The following is a 20,684-nucleotide window of genomic DNA, read 5'->3' as shown; positions in this document are numbered from 1 at the left end:
CGAAGGAGGCGAAGGGGACGACCGCGAGGTGGCATGAAGGTCGCTGTGGCCTGTGCGAGAATCGGTTGGCGAGAGACTGCGAACTGAGGGAGGGTGTAGAGGATGTAGAGTGTAGAGCGCTGTAGAGATGTAGAGATGTAGAGCGCTCTGGAGCGCTGTAGAGCTGTAGAGCTCTACATCCGCCGCGGGACGAAGCGCCTGCGTTGTAGAGCGATGTAGAGCGCGATTTTGTTGTAGAGCTTGTTGTAGACTAGGCTCTACAGCAAAACCGCCGGGAAGGCAGTGACTCAAAGAGGTCGAGCCGCACTAGTGGGGTGTCTCTGAGCTTGCTGGAGCTCTGATGGACGGCCCTGACTATCCCTGACACACAGAGTCAGAGAGTCACTCTGATGGCACACAACACCCTATAACTGCGTCATGACCAGCCTGCCATGCGTCGCCGGTGCCGCATTCGTCGCAGTGCTCCTTTAGCAGGCGGTGGACTGTCGGCTGCGAGGACGGTCGCATTTGCGCGAGGCGAGGCGAGCATTCAGACGCGTTGCATGCGCCATGACTCGCGCCAGCGCGTGCGGGAGCTCCTGGCTGAGCGTTGAGGCAAGGAGAATAAACAGTTGTTCTGCGTCTTGATATCTGTGTGTACTGACACAGTCTACTGTATGTGCGGTCTCCTCTCTGCACTCCTCGTGGTCTGACGTCTGTGGTCACACCGTCTCGTGGGGAGCGCGTTCGAGCGAGAGGAGCTGAGCCTGAGCCGTGTCGCCGTCGCAGCATAGATTTTTGCGCCCCAACCATGCAAGTAACCAAAGAGACTGACCAACTCCCCACACGCGCATGCCACTGTCCGTCTCACAGTCTCACTGGACTAACCTGGATTTACTCCCCGCAAGTCCGAGGTCGCCACCCACCCCTGCCTCTCTCCCCGTTTCCCCCCCTAGCACGCCGCGGCGAGGCGCAAAAGATTTCGGGAGGCCAGGTGTGAGGTGAAAAGTGGGGAGCGATGTGTGTGTGTGTGTGTGTGCGTGTGACGTGTGTGTGTGTGTGCGTGTGTGTGTGCGTGTGCGTGTGTTGTGGGGTGTACCCGAAGACGCCCGGGCGGCTCCCTGCCTCGAGCACGCGTTGTCAGGGCGGCACAAGCACGGGCGCGTCCAGGTCCTCCTCGGTCCACCCCTTCTCCTTCATGGCCCGCTCGAGGATCTCGACCACCTCGTGCTTGCGCTGGCGCCGAGCGTTGGCGAGCGCGGTGCCGTCGTCGTCCGCCGGGGTCAGCTTCGCGCCGGCGTCGAGCAGCACCTGCACCACCGCCGCGTGGCCGAGATAGGCAGCCACGATCAGCGGGGTCGAGTTGTCGGGCCTGCGCCGCGCCCCGACGTCGGGCTGAGCCCCCGCCTTGAGCAGGAGGCGGCAGGACTTCACGCAGCCAGCCTCGCACGCCGCGTAGAGGGCGGTGCGCCCATCCTTCGCCGGCTGGTTCACCGCGACCCCGTATTCATTCAGGAGCACGCCCACGGCGCCAGCCCTCCCCCGCAGCGCCGCGATGAAGAGGGGGGTGAAGCCCGCTGCGGTGGCGGCGTTGACGACGCACTGCCCGGTGGCGAGCAGCGTCTCCACCACGACGTCGTGTCCCCCCTTTGCTGCGTAGAAGAGCGGCGTGGCTCCGTCGGGCGTCCTGGCATTGACCATCTCGTCCAGAGGGTACCGCTGCTTTTCGCACGCCTTGAGAACGAGAAAGGCGCGGTCGTTGTCGCCAGCCTCGCAGGCCGTGAAGAGCCGCGCGACCTGCTGCTCGCGGTCCGGCGCGTCCTCGGCGGGGGCAAAGTCGGACCACGGCATGTCTGAGAGAGCGTGAGTGTTAGAGTTGTTTGGTTCGCAGTCTGTGGCTGCGGCCCCGAACGCTGGGCGGACGTTGCGCGTTTCCGGGGCGGTTACGGGGGGTTTCGGCAATCGCTTCACAAAATCAGTTGTGTGTTGCACGGGGCAAAACGGGTATGTTCGTACACACCCGGACCGGGGGGAATAAAAGAAGCGAGAAAACAACTCAGGCGCCCTCCACACGCCTTAGCCAAGTCCACCACACGCCGACAGATCACGCCCAGGAAATATGGCTGACGAGGACGTGTACATGGCCAAGCTGGCCGAGCAGGCCGAGCGGTACGAGGAGATGGTGGAGTACATGAAGAAGGTCGCCACGGCTGCGTCGGACGACCTCTCGCTCGAGGTGTGTGCCACTCGAGTGCCGCGGGCGATATATTTGCCGCGGCGGCCCGGGCTACACCGCAGCGCGCGGCCTCCCCGACCATCAGCACCGGATCCACTCCGTGCCCGCCCGCACCGCGCCCCTTCAGGAGCGCAATCTGCTCTCGGTCGCCTACAAGAACGTCGTGGGCGCGCGCCGCGCATCGCTGCGGATCATCAACTCGATTGAGGCCAAGGAGGCGGAGAAGGGGTCGGAGAAGGCGCCGCTGATCAAGACGTACCGCGTCAAGGTGGAGGGCGAGCTGCAGTCCATCTGCACCGACATCCTCAAGCTGCTCGACGGCACGCTGATTGACCGCGCAAAGGACAAGCGAGAGGGCGCCTCCGAGGCCTCCGTCTTTTACCTCAAGATGAAGGCCGACTACTACCGCTACCTGGCCGAGTTCGCCACGCCGGCCTCGAAGCTGGAGCCCGCGAACAAGGCGGGCGAGGGGTACAAGGCCGCCTCGACCACCTGGATCAACCGGGCGCCCACCCCCCCGATCCGGTTCGGTCTTGCGCTCAACTACTCCGTCTTCCGGTACGAGGGGCAGACCCTGACGGAGCCGGCGTGCGACCTCGCGAAGCGGGCCTTCGACGAGGGGAGCCCCCCCCCCCCGGCGGATCCCTTCCCCCCCCCCTCCCCCCCCCCCTCCTCCCACCTCCCCTTTTTCCCCCCTTTCCAACATGGTGCTCCCCCCCCCCCCCCCCCACCACCACCCCATTGGGGGGCCGGGGGGTTTTTCCCCCCCGGGGGGGGGCCTTCACCGCGACGGATCCCCCCCCCCCCCCTGCCCTTGCCCCCGCCCCCGACCCCCCCCCCCCCCAGGCGATCGCCGAGCTCGACACGCTCGACGAGGAGTCCTACAAGGACTCGACCCTCATCATGCAGCTGCTGCGCGACAACCTGACGCTCTGGACGAGCGAGGAGAACGAATCGTGAGGCCCAGACTCGGCCCAAACTACTCTGCCCGAGTCTCCCTTCCCTTCCCCCCTCTTCCCCCCTTGGCCCACACCCCCGGCGGCGTCCGTGCGCCGGCACTCAACCCCCATCGCGCGGGCGCGCCAGTGCGCGCGCAGCCCGCGCGCTGAGGGAGAGGTCGGGGAGCGGGACGGAGAGAGAGGGGGGAGGGGGGTTCGGGTCGACTCTCGAGCGCTGCAGCGCGCCCCGGCCGTGTCGCAATGTCGCGCCAGCATGTGTGAGGAGACAGGAGAAATAGATCGAAAGCCCAGTGTTAGATAGATTTTCCCCTGGCCACAGTAGAAAGAGTAAACCAAAAAAGGGGAGAAGCCGCGCAGCAGGTGGTCCCCCCAAGTTAGCAGAGCAGGATGATCTTGGACTTGGTACTTGGAACGGCCCCCACCTTTGAAGCTTTGATACCCCACCACTTTGTGTGAGTGGAGAGATTTACCTTACCTTACCTTACCTGATCTTGGAAGGACGATCAGAGGAACGGGCGAGCGGGGACGGGAGCGCATGGCGGCGCGAATTTCTTTTCTGGCTGTCTCGGCGTTGTCCAGTGTATAGCCCCAGCCGACCCGCTGTCAACCTCGAGGGCCTCGGTCTCGCTCACGCTGGTCCCTCCGAGACTCTGTTCCCACAGGAGCAGCTGTGAAGCGGCTGCGGCAATAGCAGACAGGTTGTCCAGCTTGTTGTTGGAAGGCGACACATGAGCACCCCAGGTGCCAACACCGCGCTGCTCGAGAAGCTCGAGAAGGCCGAGCTGCGAATCGGGCTATGCGAGGACTCCAAGCTCGCGAAGCTTCTTGATCCGGCGCTGCCCAACATCATCGGCTTCCTCGCGACGGACGACGCCGCTGTGCGGGCCAAGGTGCACTCGGCGCAAGCCGTGCCTCTCCATCGCCGCCGCCGCGTCCTCCGACCCGTGCTCTGCACGCGCGCCGCAGGTGATGGCCATACTGACCCACCTCAACAAGAGGATCCGCGGCGACTCGTCCGTCGCCCTGCCGCTCACTCCACTGGCAAAGCAGTTTGCCAACCCAGCCACTGCACCGATGGCCTCCAACTTTTGCCTCGTCTACCTTGAGATGGGACTCGGCCGCGCGGCGCCTGCACAGCGCGCGGTCGTGGTGCCGCCTCTGCTGCGTGGCATCGCGCGCCGCGGCGCGGCACAGCAGGAGACGCTCCTCTCGCTGTTGCTCGGCTCCCTCTCCGAGCTGCCGCTGCCCGGCTCGCACGCCGAGCTCGAGGGGAGGCTGCCCTTCCTGACCGACCCGGCGGACCGCGCCCTCGTCCTCGAGTGGCTCCTCGACCTCCTCCAGTTCCTCCCTCCTCCCGCCGCTCCCGCCGCCGACAGGAGCGCGGAGCCACCGCCGGGCCTCTCTGCAGACGCCGCCAAGCGAGTCAAGGGCCGCCTCTCACACGAGGAGGTGCGCGGCGAGCTGCTCGCCGCCAAGAAGCTCGCCGCCTGCCGCCTGCTCGGAGCACCCGCCGGCGGGGCGCCCGTCCCAGTCGCCTCCTCCGACGCGCCCGCCGTGACTGCGGCCGGCGGCCCTGCGACTGCGGCCGGCAGCCCTTCGGCCGGCGGAGAGGGCCCGCTCTTCTCGCCGCTCGAGACGCTGCCGCACTGGCTGGTCGCCTCGTGCGACGGCGATGGCGCGGTCAAGACGACGGGCGAGGCCAGGCTTCGCGCGGTGGCCGCCGGGACTGACCTCGAGTCGCACGCCCTCATCGACTCGCTCTGCAGCCTCGTGCTCGGCTCGGAGGCTGCCGCGGGCGCCGCCGCCGGCTCCGCTGCGTCACCGGCGGCGCGGCGGCGGCCATCGGCCGTGGCGGTGCGCACCAAGGCGGTCAGCCACCTCTGCCGCTCGGTGGCCGCCGCCTCGCGCTTCCCGGGCGTGCTGCAGGCGACCTTCCACGCCCTCTTCGCGGGCGACGCGACGCCGCGGCTGCAGCAGCAGGGCGCCGCCCTCGCGGAGCACATCTCCTCGCACGCTGCGCTGCCGCTGCTGGACGCCGCGGGGGCGCACCTGCTGGCCGGCCTGCTTCGCGTGACGCGCGGCGAGGCCACGCCCGGGCTGCGGCCCGACGCCCCGGAGGCGGTCTCGATGCGCAGCCACGCGTACGGAGCCCTCGCCGCCCTCTGCCGCCGCGCGCCAAAGCTGCTCGCCGCAGACTCGGCTCTGCCCACGGAGCTCTTCGGCGCGCTCCGCACCGAGGAGGCGGGCGCGCGCACGCCGCTGCACGAGGCACTCGCCGCCCTCGCGAAGGTGCACGCGCCCGGGGCGGGCGGCAGCGCGCTGCCGGCGCAGACGGCGGCGCGCCTCACGCGGCTGCTGGCGGCGTCGGCAGCAGACCGGGCGCCTCAGGCGCGGCTTGCAGCCATGGCTTGGGCGGCCACCGTCTTCTCGCGCGACGACGTGCCCACGCGCCTCGTCTGCTTGGCCGGCGCCGCCGACGAGCGGCCCGAGGTCCGCGAGGCTGCGCTCGCCGCCCTCCGTCCCGTTCCGCCGCCCGCGGGCGGCGGCAGCGGCGGCGACGAGGCGCTTGCCGCGGGGACGCGCGTGGCGCACGAGGGCAGCGACGGCGTCCGCCGGCTTGGCGTGGTGGCACAGGTGCACGCCGACGCCGGCGGCGGACCGCCGTACTACACGGTCGCGCTCGAGGGAGCGGAGGGGTCGCTTTCCGAGCGGTCGACGGAGCGCGGCCGGCTGAGCTCGCTCTCCGCTGGCTGGCCTCCGTTTGCCGAGGTGGTCCGAGCCATCCTCGGGCGAGTGGCGCTCACGCGGCTCGACCACGCCGCCGGCGGCGTGTGGGAGGTGCCGCTCCTCGACCCGGGCTCGGCCGAGGCGGAGGGCGGCGAGGGGCCGCCGCCGCTGCCGACGCAGGCGACGGGCGAGGCGCTCCGGTACGCGCTCGACTGCCTCCGCGCGGAGGCGGTGGCGCTGCTCCCAGGCGAGCCCCCGGAGACGGCCGTCGGCTCACGGCTCGCGGTGATGTTGCGCGCGTCGGACGCCGCGGGCGGTGTGCCCGGAGTCGGCGCCGGCGCGCGGGAGCTGATGGCGCTGCTCGGCCGCTCCCTCTTTGCGCACCACGGCGACCGCGAGCTGCTCGCGGCGGCCGCGACGTCGCTGCACACCCTGGTCACCGGGGCCGTGGACGCCGCCTCCAAGGTGCAGGTGGCGGAGGCGGCTGCGCTGGGCGCGCTGCCGCGGCGCGTGGCCGAGGCGGAGGAGCCGCTCAAGAACGTCGCTCTGTCGTCGTCCTTCGCGTCCGACAGCACGCAGCGGCTGCTCTGCGAAGCGCTCGCCGCTGGGGCAAAGGCGCTGCCGCGCGCGCGCGCGACGGCGCTGCTCCGCTCGGTGGTTGGGATGCTGCCCTCGCTCGACGCGGGCTGCTCCGGCCCGAGCGAGGCGAAGAGGGCCGTCGGCGCGTCGTTGCTCGCCGGCTTCCTGACGGCCCGCCTCGACCCGGCGGCTTCGTCGGTGTCGGCCGACGCGATGGAGGTGGATAGCGGCAGCGAGGCTGGCGACGGACCGGCGGCGCTCGAAGCAGCGCGCACAGCGGCGGCCGCCAAATTGGGTGCCCTCCTCAAGCACCGCACTCCACACGTCACCGTCGCTGCCGCCGCGGCCGTCGGAGCCGTCGGCGCCGCCGGCCCGCTGCCGCTGCCCGTGGGCGTCGGCGCCGCGGAAGCCGAGGAGGGCGGCGATGCGCCAGACGCAGCAGCCAAGGAGGGCAATGGCGGCCAGGCGGCGCCGAAGGAGGGTGCCGAGGCGACGTCGACGGCGACAGCGGCGACGACCGAGGGGGACAACGACGAGGCTGCGGGTCGGTCCGAGGAGGAGATGACGAAGCACTCGGTCGTGGCGCACCTCGCGTCTCTGCTGCGGCGCGAGAAGGTGCGTACCACGGCGGTCCGAGCGTTGGGGCAGCTCGTCGCGGGCGACCCGCACGCGCCCTTCCGCAACGCCGCGCTGCTCGCCATCCTCGGCATGCACACCGTGAAAGACGTCGAGCTCCAGCTGGTCGTCGGCGACGCGCTTGCCACCCTGGCCATGTCGCCGCCCCGCCAGGCAAGCAGCGCGCCTCCACCCGCGCTGCCGCGAATCAAGCCGCCGGAGGCGCCAGCGGTGACGGGCACGGGCGCGGACGCCACTCTCGCCGAGCGCACCGCCGACGCCGCAACCGCTTGCGAGCTGGCGGCGGGCGACACGCTCTTGCGCTACGTGCTCGGCCGCGTGCTGCTCCAGCACGTGGTGGCATGGGCGCCGCTCGAGCGCCAAGCTGGCGCGGCGTGGCTGCTCGCGCTTTTGCGGCAGGCGGCAAAGTCTGGGGGCGGCGAGCTTGCGGTGCGCACCGCGGCGGGCCGGATCCAGGCGGCGCTGGTTGGCTTGCTCGCCGACTCGAACGAGGCGACGCAGGAGCTCGCCTCCAAGGGCCTCTCGGCGCTCTTCGACTGCTGCGACGAGGCGTCGCGCGCCACCATCCTCCAGGAGCTCGTCGCCGGGCTACAGAGCTCGCGCGCCGCCAACGCCTCCGCTTCGGGCGGTGAGATGGCCACCTACAAGGAGCTCTCCGAGATAGCGACGTCCGTCGGCCAGCCCGCTCTTGTCTACAAGCTCATGGAGTGTGCGGCTTCGTCGGCGGTGTGGAACACCCGCAAGGGGGTCGCCTTTGCCCTCGCTGAGCAGTCGCGCGATGCGCTCGAGCCGCACCTGCCTTCGCTGCTGCCGACGCTCTTCCGCTACACCTTCGACCCAAACCCGCGGGTGGCGAACGCCATGCGCCAGCTCTGGGCGGCCCTCGTGCCCGACCCGAAGCCGGCGCTCACCAAGCACCTCCAGCCCGTCCTCGAGCACCTCTGCGCTTCGCTCGGCGACCGCCTCTGGCGCGGGCGCGAGTCGGCGTGCCTCGCGCTCGCCGAGCTCCTGCCCGGCCGCACGCTGGCGGAGCTGTCGCCCACGCTCGCCCGCCTGCTCACCGCGCTGCTCCGCGTGCTCGACGACGTCAAGGAGACCGTCCGCAAGGCGGCGGAGCCGGCGTGGCGCGCGGTGTCTTCGGCTTGCGTCCGTCTCTCCGACGGCGGCCGCGCTTCGGCCTCCGACGCGGAGGCGGTGCTCGAGATCGCGCTGCCAATTCTGCTCGACGGCGTGCTGCTCCCCTCCGAGGAGGCGCGCCGCACCACTGCCGCTGCCACCGCCACCGCCACCGCCAGTCCACGCGTGAGGCACGGGTGGACGGCGCCTGCGTAGGTGCGCGCCGTGTGCACCAAGCAGCTGCTCAAGCTGGTGCAGGGCTCCGGCAAGCACGTCGGGCCGCACACGCCACGGCAGACTCCCCCCCTCCCCCCCTCCCCCCGCCCCCCGCCCCGCGCGCACGCAAACCGAACCTCCACCTCGAAGCCAGCCCTGCTCGGGCGCCTCATCACACACGCCCCTCCCGCCGCCGCCTCAGGCTCGTCCCCTTCCTCATCGAGTCGCTCTCCTCCAACGAGTCGTCGGCTCTCACCTACATGCAGCAGCACGCGCCCGGCCTCGGCGTCTCGGCCGGCACCTTCGAGGCGGCTCGCGTCGCGGCGGCGCGCGCGTCGCCGGCACATGCGGCGCTGGAGCAGTGCCTCGCCATCATGGACGACGCCCAGGTCGGCGCGACCGTGCCTCGCCTGTCAGAGATCCTCGTGCGCGGGACCGGTCTGCCGGCGCGGTGCGGCGCGGCTCGCGTGGTGCTGCAGCTCGCTCGCGACCGGCAGTCCGCGCTCACGCCGCACGCGGGGAAGCTCCTCTCGGTGGCGACTCGCGCTATCCTCGAGGAGCGCTCCGCCGCCGCCCGGCGCGCCTACGCGAGTGCGGCAGCGCAGCTCGCGCGGTTGGCCAAGCCCGAGCCGTTGGGCGATTTGCTCCGCTCGCTGACGCAGCGGTACGTCCTCACGGCTGTCACCACCAACGAGCAGGAGGAGCGCCTGACGCTCGCATCGCTCGTGCGCGAGCTTGGCCGCGGCGCGCCCGACGCCATGGGTGGGCTGCGAGCCGATTGGTTGCCGCTGGCTTTCATCGGCCGGCACGAGCCGCGCTGGGAGGCGGAGCGGCAGGAGGCTGGTAAACAGCACGAGGCCGGCGCCCTTGCGAGCGTGTGGGAGGAGGCATACGACGAGGGGGGCGGCAATGCGGGTGCCGCCGCCTCGCACCTGCAGGAACTGCTTGCGCTCCTGCGTACGATGGTCGATGGCCAGTCGTGGGCGTTGCGCCGTGCTGCCGCGGCCGCGCTCATCGATCTCGCGAACCTCTCGTCCGGTGCGCTCAAGAAGCGGCCCGACGCCGCGTCCCAATTCGAGCTGCTTGCGGCGTCACTCCGCGAGTCCTCTCGCCGCTGGGACGACAAGGAGGCTCTTCTCCCAAAACTCAACGCTTGCTTTCCCCCTCCGCCGACGCCGCACGCAGCACCGCCGCCCACGGAGAGCGCCGACATGTGAAACGTCGAAGAATTGGAGCCGGGGATCCATAAAGTATAAAGCCGCACGCTGCTCGCTGCGCTCGCTGGTTTCTCGCGTGCGATTCCTTTGTGTGTGTTGCGTAGGAACGTAATCGTTTTTTCTCCTTCTTGCTATCCCGCGTTTAACATGCCTCACACCTGCCGAGATACAACATACAAGAATGCGATATTGTGTGTGACCTCCCGGCGTGTGCGCTGTGTCCCTGTGCCGCTGACGCTCGGCGCGCGTTGACCGTTGTCCGCTGAAAGGAAGCCCCCGAGTCTCTGCCCCATACTTTCAGCAACGGCGGGCGAGTGGTCTCAGCTAGTAGCCCAAATCGCGGCCTCTCAGGGTGCGCGACGGCGTGTGAGAATCATGCCTCTAGCTCGCAGTTAGACCGAAAGCTCGGAAGCAGTCGTTCCCCGCGCGGCGTCATCCTCGGTGGATGCCTTGCTCGCGGGCGCCGCCGCCGCTCTGGGAGTCGCGCCGTCGTCGTCCAGATCCGGCGGAGGAGGCAGCGTCAGTCTGGCTGCATCATCTACCACTTGCGGGCTCGGCGGTACCTCCGGGGGAGAGGCTTCGGGCGCGGATATAGGCGGGGCCTCCACCACCTCGTTTGCTCCATCATCTGGCTCTGGGAGCGCCGCGAGCTTGACGGGCACCTTGGAGTAGAGGCGGATGTGGAAGCCTCGCGTCTGACCCGGAGCAAAGGTGGTGGGCAACAGCGTGTAGGTGGTGCTCCTGCCGACGCCAATCGGCTCGAGCATCACATCGAGCGACACCTACGGGCGACAGCACCTAGGGACTTTGCACGAGGCGACGGCCGTGAGGCCCGCCGAGTCGACACACCTCGCGCACGTCGCGATAGGGCGCCGTCTGGGCGCACCAGTCGGAGTAGTAGATCTTGCGCACGCGCTCGCCATTCTTGAAGACAACTGCGAAGCCAATAGGAAGCGCCTCGTCCTGCTGCGCCTGCCCCGAGCCCGCAGGGGCAGCTGCACTCTCCTCCACCCCCTCGCCAGCCCCACCGACTTCTGAACCCGCATGTGCTCCGACGTCCGAGCTAACGCCCGCGCCAACGCCCTCGTCGGACGTGCCATCTGGGGTGCTGCTCTCCGAGGCTGCCTCCGCGGCGTCGGTTTGAGCGCTCGTGGCATCGGCGCTGGCCGCGACGGCGAGGGTCGCCATGTCGAGGCTCACGCGCGAGTCGCCTTCACAAGCGAGGTCCTGCGCCAGAGTGATGAGGCACGGCACCGGTTTCGTCCCGATGGTGATCGCATACTGTGGGTTGTCGCCAAACGTGTCGTAGTTGGCGCAACCCCCAGCCGTCGTGCCACGCCACTCGCCCTCCGCCTCGGCGAGGGCCCAGTGCTTTGGTTGCAGCCTGCAAACGTAGAGCGAAGCGAACTGGCCGCAAAAGTCGCGCAAGCACATCCAAAACGTGCCGTCCTGGGCGTCCGCCCAGCCAAGTCGCGCCTTGAGCCGCGGCGTCCAGAGTGGCGAGCGATCGGACCAGTCACCGATCCACTCCGCCTCGCCCCACGGGTTGCGCAGCTGCAGCAGACGGTGCCCACTCTCCTCGACCACGCGGCCGATGGAATACGCGTGGCCGGCGACGAGCCCGAGGCGTGTGCTCCGTCTCGACCGCTCAGTGTCGCACCCGGTCGGTGCGCCTGCGCCCAAGAGGTAGCCAGCGTGCGAGAAGAAGCGCAGCCGGTCCCACAGCGCGTCGAGGTTGGAGGCCGCCGAGGAGAGGGCGATGCTCTCTCCGCTAACGCCGCCAGTCAGGTCCAGCAGCGCCTCGTCGACGTGCCCACCCTCGATGGCAGCGTAGGAGCCATAGAGCTTCGCGTACGCCTTCTCGAGCAAAGAGATCCACAGCTCACCCTCCCGTTTGGAGGAGGCAAAGAGCGGGGTCGATCCGTCGGCTGCCATCGGGAGCTGGTCGTTCACCATCACGTGGCGCGGTAGGCCTGCAACGGGGGCTGGCGCTGAAGGGACATCTGCGGGCCAGCTGGGGGTTGGCTGGGTGCGGCACGGCACCATCGCGAAATAGGCGGACGCAGTAGAGGCCCGCATCGTTGGGCTCCTTGGTGACAAAACAATCGCGGATGAGCTGCGGCCGCGAGGCCGCGATGGCGAGAGCCGACATGAGGTAGGAGGTCCCGAGCGCGCCTTGGACTATGTCCGACGTCTCGACCGGGTCGGTCTCGCCGCCGCCATCTGCAAAGACTGAGATCGACGAGAAGACTTGCGCCGCGCTCTCCCAGCGTGCGCCAAACTTGGAGGGAGGAAGCGAGGGGTCGGCGGCCGGGAAAACGTAGTCATCCCACGGCTCTCCCGCCACGGCTTGCTTAACGAGCGGCTGCACGAGCAACTCCCACGGATCCCCAGCGCCCACGCCCCGCAGCTGAATGTCTGCTTTGCGTGCGCGCTGCGCGTCTGCCTGCTCCCGGCCTCGTCGCGCCGCCTTCTCCTCACGCCGCCGCTTCTCGGCAAGGGCGCGGCGCGCCTTACCGGCGTTGCGCGCCTCCGCCTCCCGGCTTGGGCCGAGGGCCGCCTCGCCCTGTGCGAGGGAAGCGGCCGCCTCTGTCTGACGAGTGCTGAGCGTGCTCTCGTACTCGGTCATCTTTGCCAGCTCCTGCTGTAGGCGCGCCTCGTCCGCAGCCAAGGAGGCGCGGACCCGCTTGACCAGCGCATCCTGTCGTGCGCCCTCCTTCTCGTCCTCTGCAGCCCGTGCGGCCTTGAGCTGTCGGAAGTGCTCAATGCGTGCAGTGAGACGCGCCTCATCGGACTGCTCAGTTGCGCCGGCAACCGGATCGACGCTCGCAAGGGGACGCGCCGCTGCCTCCCGTCGCACTGCATCCAGCTCCGCCGCCTCGGCCATCTCGCTCTGCGCGGCCACGTCCTCCACGTCAACAGGTGCAGCTGGGGCCTCGGGCGGAGGCGCACAGCCTGCCCCACGAAGCGCCTCGCAAATGTCCTTGAGCGTGCTCGCAGACACCCGCGCCCGTCCTACTGCGTCCCGTAGGTGACGCCGCACGGGTGGTTGGGTCATTCGGATTCGGTCATCTGGCTTCCTGTTCTGAAAAGAAAGAAAACGGACCTTCCTGTTCTGGTTTTGCGACTTGGTCTCGCGCAATACTTTTTTGGGCGCGGGCAGTGTAACGACCTGCAAGAACACATCCATTGCCCGCCCCCGCCCTCGCCTCCGCCTCCGTCTCCTCCGCCCCCCTCCCCGCCCCCGCGTATGCATATATGAAGCGCACCGACACCATCAACGCTGGCGACGCCCCACGATGGTGCCTTCAAAAGAAGCGAGCGGTACCACGAGCTAGCCAAGATGATGAAGACCGAGGTTGCGTGGTGAGGCCGCACCTAAAGACGTTCGGACCGTCAGCGGAGAAGTGGGACAGCAGCGGCCGGTCATTCGTTGCGGAAAAAGTGAAGCCGAGCAGGTTCCAGCCATCAGAGGTCGCCTTACCGAGGGACAGGAGCCAGCTCGAGCCGCGCGTCTACAGTCACTCGCCCAAGCCCGAGCCGGCAGAGATTAGGCCGAGGGGGAAGCGGATTTTGCCGCGGCATCAAGTTTCGGCGAAGACGTTGAGCTTTGAGGAGGCCATGGGGCGGCACCGTCATGTCTACGACGCATCCGGCTGCGACGTCCGCCAACAGCGGAGCGTGTCTTATACCCTCGAGAATTCGATGGCACACAAGGGCGCGGCAGACGTGCGCAGTCTCGAGAGCTGCGCAGGCTTGCCCGGCTACTGCGTCCAACCTGCCGAGTACTCGAGCTTTCTCGGCACGCAATACTTTGCTCTAGACGGTGTCGTGGCACGACCCAAAATGCGACCTTCGAGGGGTGAACGGCAGCTAAGAGAGCTCCAAGCCGCAGGCGATCGCGCCGCGAAATTTGGAAGCCGGTCCAAGCCCTTCGCTGAGAAGCGCGAGGACGAGATTAGAGCCGCCGAGGTCGCTTCCGTTGCGGTCTTGCCATATTCGTCGGAGGAGGAGAGCTGAGGTGTCTTCTTGTGTTAGGATCATTATCGTCTCTTTTCACATTCGCATCACACAACTGAGAAGATTACAAACGGGTATGAACCACCGAGTCGGCTTGGGGTGAGACACCAGGGACGCGAACGGATTGCTCATCCTCATGAGCAGGAGTGTGCCTGGACGGGCGGCCCTTCGCTTGCCGTGCCTTGTCCAGCAACGCGGCCCTCCCCTCATCACCGAGAGCGGCAGCCATGCTGCTGAGCACCGATGCTGGGTCGGTGAGCAGCGTTGCGGGCGACCCCTGCTCGAGCAGGCGACCGCCGCCAAGCACGAGGAGGGTGTCGTAGTCGGCGACGGTCAGGAGGCGGTGCGCGATGGTGATCACCGTCTTCGCCGCATACTCCTCACGGAGCAGCGCCTGCATCGCCGCGTCAGAGTTCTCGTCGAGGTTGCTCGTGGCCTCGTCGAGCACGAGGATCGACGTCTCCTCGAGCATCGCGCGCGCAAAGCAGAGGAGCTGCCGCTCGCCCGAGGAGAGGTTCGAGCCATTCTTGGAGACGTGCGTGCCGAGGAGGTCGGCGGGGAGCCGAGCGCGCACCAACGCCGACGCCAGCTCCTCGTCACTCTTTGTTCCAAAGGGGCAGAGGTTGTGCGCGACGGTGCCCTGGTGTAGCACCGGATCCTGCGAGGCGGCGGCGAGCTCGCGCCAAAGCTCGCGGGAGGGGCCGCGCACGCGGGGGGCATCAGCGCCTGAGGAATGATGGACATTGTGCGGCGGAGCGCACGCAAGCCGAGCGAGGCCGTCTCGCGCCCGTCGATGAGGATGCTGCCCGCAGCCGGCTCGAGCAGTCGGAAGAGAGCGAGGACAAGCGTGCTCTTGCCAGCGCCTAAAGAGCGCCAAACGATGCGAGTCACCATCGGTGCGGTGCTAGCGATCAGGCCAGTAGGTGGCGTGCCCGTTCGGCCGACCACCCCGGCCTTCTGCCGGGGGGCGATGGTGGCCGAGAAGTCCGCCAGCGCAAGCGGCAGCCCGGGCCGGTACCGCATGCAGAGGCTCTGAAAGACCACCTCGCCCGCTTTTGGAAAGTCGGCCTGCGGCGGGTCGGACGGCAATTCGTGCGGCGGCTCCTGCGGCAGCTCCAGGTACTCCAGAAGCCGCTCGAGCGCCGCCATGGACGTGCGCAGCTGGACAAACCTATGATCAGCCGAGGGAGGTGTAAAGAGACGCACCGTGGCAGGCCCACGCGCGGGAGTCGGCGAGGCACATCTCGGAGATGATGTTGATGAAGTAGGGTGCGACGACTGCGTACGTGAGCGCGAGGCCGCCCTCCGCTACCCCAAACGAGGCGCGATTCCCGATGATGAAGAAGAATGTGGCGACGCCAAAGACAAAGGCGAGGGAGCCACCCACGTGCGCGGACCAGGACTGCATCGCCCGTGAGAGGTAGGAGAAGCGAGCCCACGCGCCAATCGCCGCAGACTGGCGGGCGGCGAAGAAGGAGCCGAGGCGCATCGCCCGCACGAGCGGCGTCCCGACCTTGATTTCGGCGATGTTGGACATGATTGGCGAGACAGCGTTGTTGGCGATGCGGCGCACCTCGCGTATCGAGCGGTCTGCGACCAGAGTGGCGAAGCAAAAGACGGCGAAGACGCCGGCGGCGACGACAGCGAGGACCCAAGTCGTGGAGGCAATCAGCCCGACCATCGTGGCCGCCTGGAAGAACATATGCATCAGGTTGTCCACGTCCATGCTCAGCTTGATGTCGACCGTGTTCAGGTCCGAGGTGAAGCGCGAGAGGACGCGTCCAGAGGGCGTGCTGTCGTACCAGCCGAGCGGCGCGTAGATGACGCGGCGGAGCGTGCTGCGGTGCATCGCCGCCGAGGCGCGCACCGAAATGACGGTGAAGAAGATGGACGAGCCGATGATCAGCGCGATGAAGCCGAGGCACAAGCCTGAGTAGACGCCCGCCCGGCTCGCTGTCGGTAACCCGGCAGCCGGCCCCGCGTCGCCGATCCACCACCGCACGAGCCACAAGTCGGCGAGCAGGAAGGTGCTGTAGGTGAGCACGAGCAGCGCAAAGTAGGACCAGACGGACGCGGTCCCGAGCGCGCGGAGATAGGTGGTGTAGATGCCAGAGGAGAAGGAACCCGTCTGCCGTCTCTCGGCCGTGGTGAGCCGCGAGACGCCGCCCGGCGGCGTCGCAGAAGCCTTCGCGCCGGCCGCAGACGCGCCCTCGGCCGCCTTGGCGAGAGCTGCCGCCGCCTCGGCCGGCGAGCGGCTCGCCTCGGGAAGGTCGTCCAGCGATGCGGCGGCGGCGGCGCCGAGGAGCCGATCCGCGAGCTCCGACCCCGAGGCGAGCAGCGCCTCGCGCGGGCCGTGCGCAGTCACCGCGCCGCCCTCGATGAGCAGGAGCGAGTCGAAGGCGTGCAGGTGGCCGCCTTGTGATGCCGACACGAGCGCGGCGCGCGCGACCGGCCCGGCCTCGGGCTCCGCCAGCCAGCCGCGCTTGACGTAGCGGACGATGGCGTCGAGGAGCACGCACGCTGTGCGCGCGTCGACGGCGGAGAGCGGGTCGTCGAGGAGGAGGACGGAGGGGCGGCCGTAGAGGGCGCGCGCCATGGCGATCCGCTGCGAGAGAGGAGGGGGTAGGAGGGGAGTGGCTGGTGGCGGGAGAGGGGGGGGGGGGGGGGGGAGGGGGGGGAGCGGCGGGAGCGGCCAACCTGCTGCTGCCCGCCCGAGAGAGTCACGCCTCGCTCGCCCACCTCGGTGTGCTCACGCAGCGGCAGCGCCGCCAGGTCGTCGAGCAGGGCGCACCCCTCGAGGATCTGCGCGAGCAGGTCCGGCTCGAGCGGCCTCCCGAGCAGGATGTTGTCGAGGATCGTGCCGGCGATGGTGAAGGGGCGTTGCGGCACGATGGCGGCCTGCGCAACGGCGTGCTTGCCGCTGCGGACGAACGCCTCCCCCCACAGGGCCGCCAGCAGCGACGTCTTGCCCGCAGAGACGGGCCCGACCAGCGCGACCAGCTCGCCCGCACGCACCGAGAGCGACACGTCGCTCACGGCGTCGACCGGCTTGGCCTCGACGTCGCCGGCGCCGCCGACCGTCCGGCGGCCGGACCGCTCCGGCAGGCTGAGCATGTTGATCTGCGCCATGGTCGCCGAGCGCGGGCCCACGCCGTCGAAGCGCGAGCGCGGCGGCGGCGGCGGCGGCGGCGGCGCGCGGCGGACCATGCGGCTCATGCGGCGAGAGAGCGACCGCTCGGTCAGGCGGGCGGGCTGCCGTGCGGCGGCTGGCGCCCCGCTGCGCGCGGGCCAGCTGACCGTCGCGCCGTCGAGCGAGACAAGCGCGCCGCCCTCGCCGGCCGCGGCGGGCGGTGCGGGCTGCTCGGGCAGCTGCAGGTAGGCGGAGATGCGCGAGGCGGCCACTTGGATGGCGATCAGGATCTGGAAGACCATCGGCAGCATGATGAAGGGCACGCGCAGCGCCTGGAGGAGCGACGCGAGCGTGGGGCGAGGGCGTGGGCGAGGTGTGGCCGAGGCCTGGGCGAGGTGTGGCCGAGGCGTGGCCAAGGTGCGGCGAGGGCGTGGGCGAGGACGTGGGGGAAGGGGCCTGGGCGAGGTGTGGCCGAGGCGTGGCCAAGGTGCGGCGAGGGCGTGGGCGAGGACGTGGGGGAAGGGGCCAGCCCAACCTGGAAGAGGGAGATGATTGGCAGCACGACATCGGCGCGGAAGCGGTCGGGCGAAGTGAGCACGAGGACGAGGACGGTGCAGAGGATGGAGATGATGGGCGAGGCGCGCCCGATCTGCACGACGACGTTGATCGCGATGCGGTATGTGCGGAGGTGCGTCAGCTCGGTCGCGCGGCGGCGGCAGATGTGGGCGAGGTACGTCTCCTCCCAGCCCATGAACTTGACCACCTTTGCGCCATCGAGCAGCTCCCTCGTCGCGCCCGCCGTCTCCTCCGACGCCTTGAGCATCGCCGCCTGAGGGGAAGGGCGGGGTCGGCGGCGGGTGGCCGCGGCGGCGTGCGCCGCGCCTACGCGCCTGCGAGCGCTTCGCGTGGCGGCCGAGCGGTATCGAGACGAAGAAGGTGCCCGCCATGACGAGGACGCCGAGCCCGCCGGCGAGGCCCGAGAGGACGAAGACGACGGTGAGGCCGCCGACGAGGGAGGAGAGGCAGAGCCACATGAGCGGCAGGAAGCGGGCCATGTCGGCGGCCCCCACGAGGTCCTTGCCGAGCAGCGTCTGCTCGGCGCCGTCCGAGCCGACGCCGGTGCGGAGCCGGCCCGCCTTGAGGGTCACCAGCTGCATCGCGGCCGACGACGCGCGCAGGATCGCCTCGTCGCCCGCGATGTGCAGGCCCTGCGTCTTGCTCCACTGCTCGAGCAGCAGGCAGGCACCGAGGCCGCCGGCAAAGGCGAAGCCGCGCCAGAGCGGCTCGTCGGGCGAGATGGACTCGACGGCGCTTTTAAGGAGCAGCGGCCGCGCCACCGAGTTGCAGAGGCCGGAGACGACCAGCAGCGCACCGCCCTGGTAGAAGCTGCGGCGCGCGAGTGGGTACAGCACGCCCGAGAGGACCTGCGCCTTGCCCGGCTCGGCACGCGCCAGCTCCGCCTCCCACAGCTCGACCGCGACGCGGTGAAGCGGATCCGACCGCACTCCGCTTGGCGCGGAGGGCAGGTCCTCCTCGTGCAGCGGCTTGGACCAGCCTCTGTACGCGATGGCCGCGCACCAGCCGAGCCAGAGGCGCGAGATCAGGCAGGCGTCGTCGGGCGAGCGGCCGCCGGCGGAGGTCATCGCAAGCAACGGCGGCGACGAGCGGTCGAAGCGGTCCACCTTCTTGTCGCCTTCTTGCTTGACGGTCGGGCCACCACGGTGAACTCCGGGCAGTTTCATGTTGGTCCGGCCTTTCCCATCCCCGGAACAAAAATCTCTCTCTCCTGTGTTGATACTATCTGACCTGCGACGAGAAGTCGATGCAATGTCGCCGTACGAGGTGCTAATGAATGCACCACAACCTTGGAGTGAATTATCATGCCAGAAGGGACCTTCGTGCTTCGTCATCACACGCATGCCGCTCGGAGCGTATGGCGAACGGATTTCCCCAAGGGCTCTTGGGGTGTGTGATAGAGCGAGCAGGGGATGGGTGGGGGATGGGTGGGGATGGGCGGGGACCTCGGGGATCAGCGGGACACGAGCATGTTGTTGTTGTGCATGTTGTTGTTGTGCATGTTGTTGTTGTACGTCAAAGGAAGTAACTTCGCGCGCCGCCGCGCTCATTACGTCCCATTTGGGACGGTGTGAACTCGCCTGCCTGGCGCCATGGCTCGTCCATCATCATTGAGAGGTCTGTCCCTCGCTGGGTGTCACTCTAGTGCCCCGTGCGTGTAGGCGACGAGCGCCCTAGCTGTGAACAAGCGCTTGGATGCCGAGGGGTAAATTGGCTTTCAGCGCACGCCGAAATTTGCTGACAGTGAAGCTATCCATGCACTCGCTCTTCTCAGCCTCTGGCGCACGCAAGTCGGACGATGCGGCGCTCACCTTCCTCGCGCAGGGTGGCTCTCGAAAATCGTCGATATCTTCCGAAAAGACTGCTCTTGCCGCAGAGCAGCCGACGCGATGCAGACGGAGGCGCAGAAAGGCTACGCGGGCGGCGGCGGCGGCGGCGGCGGCAGCGGCGGCAGCGGCAGCGGCGACGGCGACGGTGGCGGAGACGGAGACGACGCTGGCGCCACCTTGGATGAGCTTCATGCCAGAGTTGCTCGGCTCGAGGGACGAGGCGGAGCGTCACAAGCTCGAGTGTGAGCTGGGCGTCGCTCCCGCTCCCGCTGCCGTCGCCGCCGCCGCTGCCGTGGTCATCCGAGCTCAGGCCGAAGCTGTCTTCGTCGCTGGACATGCTGGGGACTCCGGGAGGGTATCGAGGGCGCGCGTGGGCGCGTGGGGGCGCGCGCGCGCCGAAGTGGTTTGGCGCACACCTCCACGAGGAGGGTGGCCACCCCTCACTTTCCGGACTCAAAAAGTAACCTCGGACTTCCGACACCTCCGTGAGCACCTTTGGCGATTATCGCTCCCCATCGAGCTCTTCTTGCCGTCGGCTCTTCCTGTGTGCCGGCACAGAGCTCCGTGCAAGCCGTTCAACGTGATCGTGACGAGTGTATCGCTTGACGGATCGACCGTACTTGTTATCAAGACTGACATGACGTACACAGTGACACATCAGACGACACATATTCTCCCACCCGCCGGGTCGCAAAACGCTCTCGACGAGAGCCACAAGAAGCCGTCCGCACAGGAAGCCGCTCGTCGGACAGGCGAGCTCGCTCGATGTCGGCGAGCGCATTGCGCACGCTTTGGACGGTGGCGAAGCCAAAAACACCGATGGTGGCCGTCCGCTGGCGTGAGCGGTGGCGATCGGTCCCTAACCTGTCGCTCGCGGTCCCTAACCCAAAAGTGGTCCTTCGCGCTTTGGAGAGAGAGAGAGAGAGATTTTTCTTGTTTTCGCTTTGGTCCCTAACCAAAAAAGCACGATTCTCAACTTGGGCCCTCGGTGTGTGTGTCGGCGTCGTGTTGCTCCTCCCAACGCTACCAGTCACAAATCCGTTTCCGTCGCTATCACTAGACACGCCAGGCTCGTTCACAGCCTTGTTATTGAGAAGAAAATACTCGAGTACCTCCATTCACACCCAGCGGCGCGGCTCTGCAGTCCCGGGCGTATAGCTGCGCCTGTCGTTCTGCAGCGTGGTTTGTGCGTGTGAGTCAAGTAGGCGAGACATACATGTCCAGGCTACTCGCGCTGCGCCTTTGCTTGCTCGCGACGCTGACCGCCGCCGGTGCGGTGCGACGCGTGCTCGTGACGGGCGCCAACAAGGGGATCGGGCTGCAGATCTGCAAAAAGATTGTGGCGACGCAGCCGGACGCGCACGTGGTTTTGGGATCTCGGTCGGCGTCCCGTGGCGAAAAGGCTGTGGCGGACGTGCTGGCCTCGGAGCCGTCGGCGGCGGGCCGCGTCGAGATGCTGCAGCT

General features: G+C 68.6%; 6 protein-coding genes across 6 annotated transcripts in view; 3 read left to right on the top strand and 3 right to left on the bottom strand.

Moving 5' to 3' along the window:
• Positions 1-1,119: 1,119 nt before the first annotated feature.
• EMIHUDRAFT_204551 (hypothetical protein) lies at positions 1,120-1,830 on the bottom strand (the record flags this gene model as incomplete). The annotated part of the gene is made up of 2 exons (XM_005780022.1): positions 1,120-1,173; positions 1,369-1,830. 2 exons carry the CDS (start codon positions 1,828-1,830, stop codon positions 1,120-1,122), a joined length of 516 nt encoding a protein of 171 aa, XP_005780079.1.
• A 219-nt stretch (positions 1,831-2,049) lies between these two features.
• On the top strand, positions 2,050-3,529 carry EMIHUDRAFT_434842 (14-3-3 protein). The gene is made up of 3 exons (XM_005780021.1): positions 2,050-2,215; positions 2,343-2,834; positions 3,062-3,529. The coding sequence occupies exons 1-3, from the start codon at positions 2,099-2,101 to the stop codon at positions 3,173-3,175; spliced, it is 723 nt and encodes a 240-aa protein (XP_005780078.1). The 5' UTR covers positions 2,050-2,098; the 3' UTR covers positions 3,176-3,529.
• A 373-nt stretch (positions 3,530-3,902) lies between these two features.
• Positions 3,903-9,665, top strand: EMIHUDRAFT_204549 (hypothetical protein; the record flags this gene model as incomplete). Its single annotated transcript, XM_005780020.1, has 8 exons — positions 3,903-4,064; positions 4,141-4,944; positions 5,041-5,463; positions 5,563-5,664; positions 5,860-6,699; positions 7,036-8,346; positions 8,449-8,505; positions 8,673-9,665. The coding sequence occupies 8 exons, from the start codon at positions 3,903-3,905 to the stop codon at positions 9,663-9,665; spliced, it is 4,692 nt and encodes a 1,563-aa protein (XP_005780077.1).
• Positions 9,666-10,057: 392 nt separating this feature from the next.
• Positions 10,058-12,855, bottom strand: EMIHUDRAFT_204548 (hypothetical protein; the record flags this gene model as incomplete). The annotated part of the gene is made up of 3 exons (XM_005780019.1): positions 10,058-10,447; positions 10,524-11,638; positions 11,709-12,855. 3 exons carry the CDS (start codon positions 12,853-12,855, stop codon positions 10,058-10,060), a joined length of 2,652 nt encoding a protein of 883 aa, XP_005780076.1.
• Positions 12,856-13,749: 894 nt separating this feature from the next.
• Positions 13,750-18,557, bottom strand: EMIHUDRAFT_204546 (hypothetical protein; the record flags this gene model as incomplete). Its single annotated transcript, XM_005780018.1, has 6 exons — positions 13,750-14,343; positions 14,577-14,856; positions 14,927-16,290; positions 16,383-16,805; positions 17,351-17,629; positions 17,745-18,557. The coding sequence occupies 6 exons, from the start codon at positions 18,555-18,557 to the stop codon at positions 13,750-13,752; spliced, it is 3,753 nt and encodes a 1,250-aa protein (XP_005780075.1).
• A 1,879-nt stretch (positions 18,558-20,436) lies between these two features.
• The window catches only part of EMIHUDRAFT_100056 (hypothetical protein), a gene marked incomplete at both ends in the record, with an annotated part of 900 nt that continues 652 nt past the window's right edge, over positions 20,437-20,684 (top strand). Inside the window, one exon of the mRNA XM_005780017.1 lies at positions 20,437-20,684. This exon is cut by the window's right edge and continues 652 nt beyond it. Within this exon, the coding sequence (XP_005780074.1) occupies positions 20,437-20,684 (248 nt within the window).

The sequence above is a fragment of the Emiliania huxleyi genome (assembly GCF_000372725.1).
Source record: "Emiliania huxleyi CCMP1516 unplaced genomic scaffold EMIHUscaffold_22, whole genome shotgun sequence".
In the NCBI taxonomy this organism is placed as follows: domain Eukaryota; phylum Haptophyta; order Isochrysidales; family Noelaerhabdaceae; genus Emiliania; species Emiliania huxleyi.
This window is presented reverse-complemented; position numbering and strand designations above follow the sequence as displayed.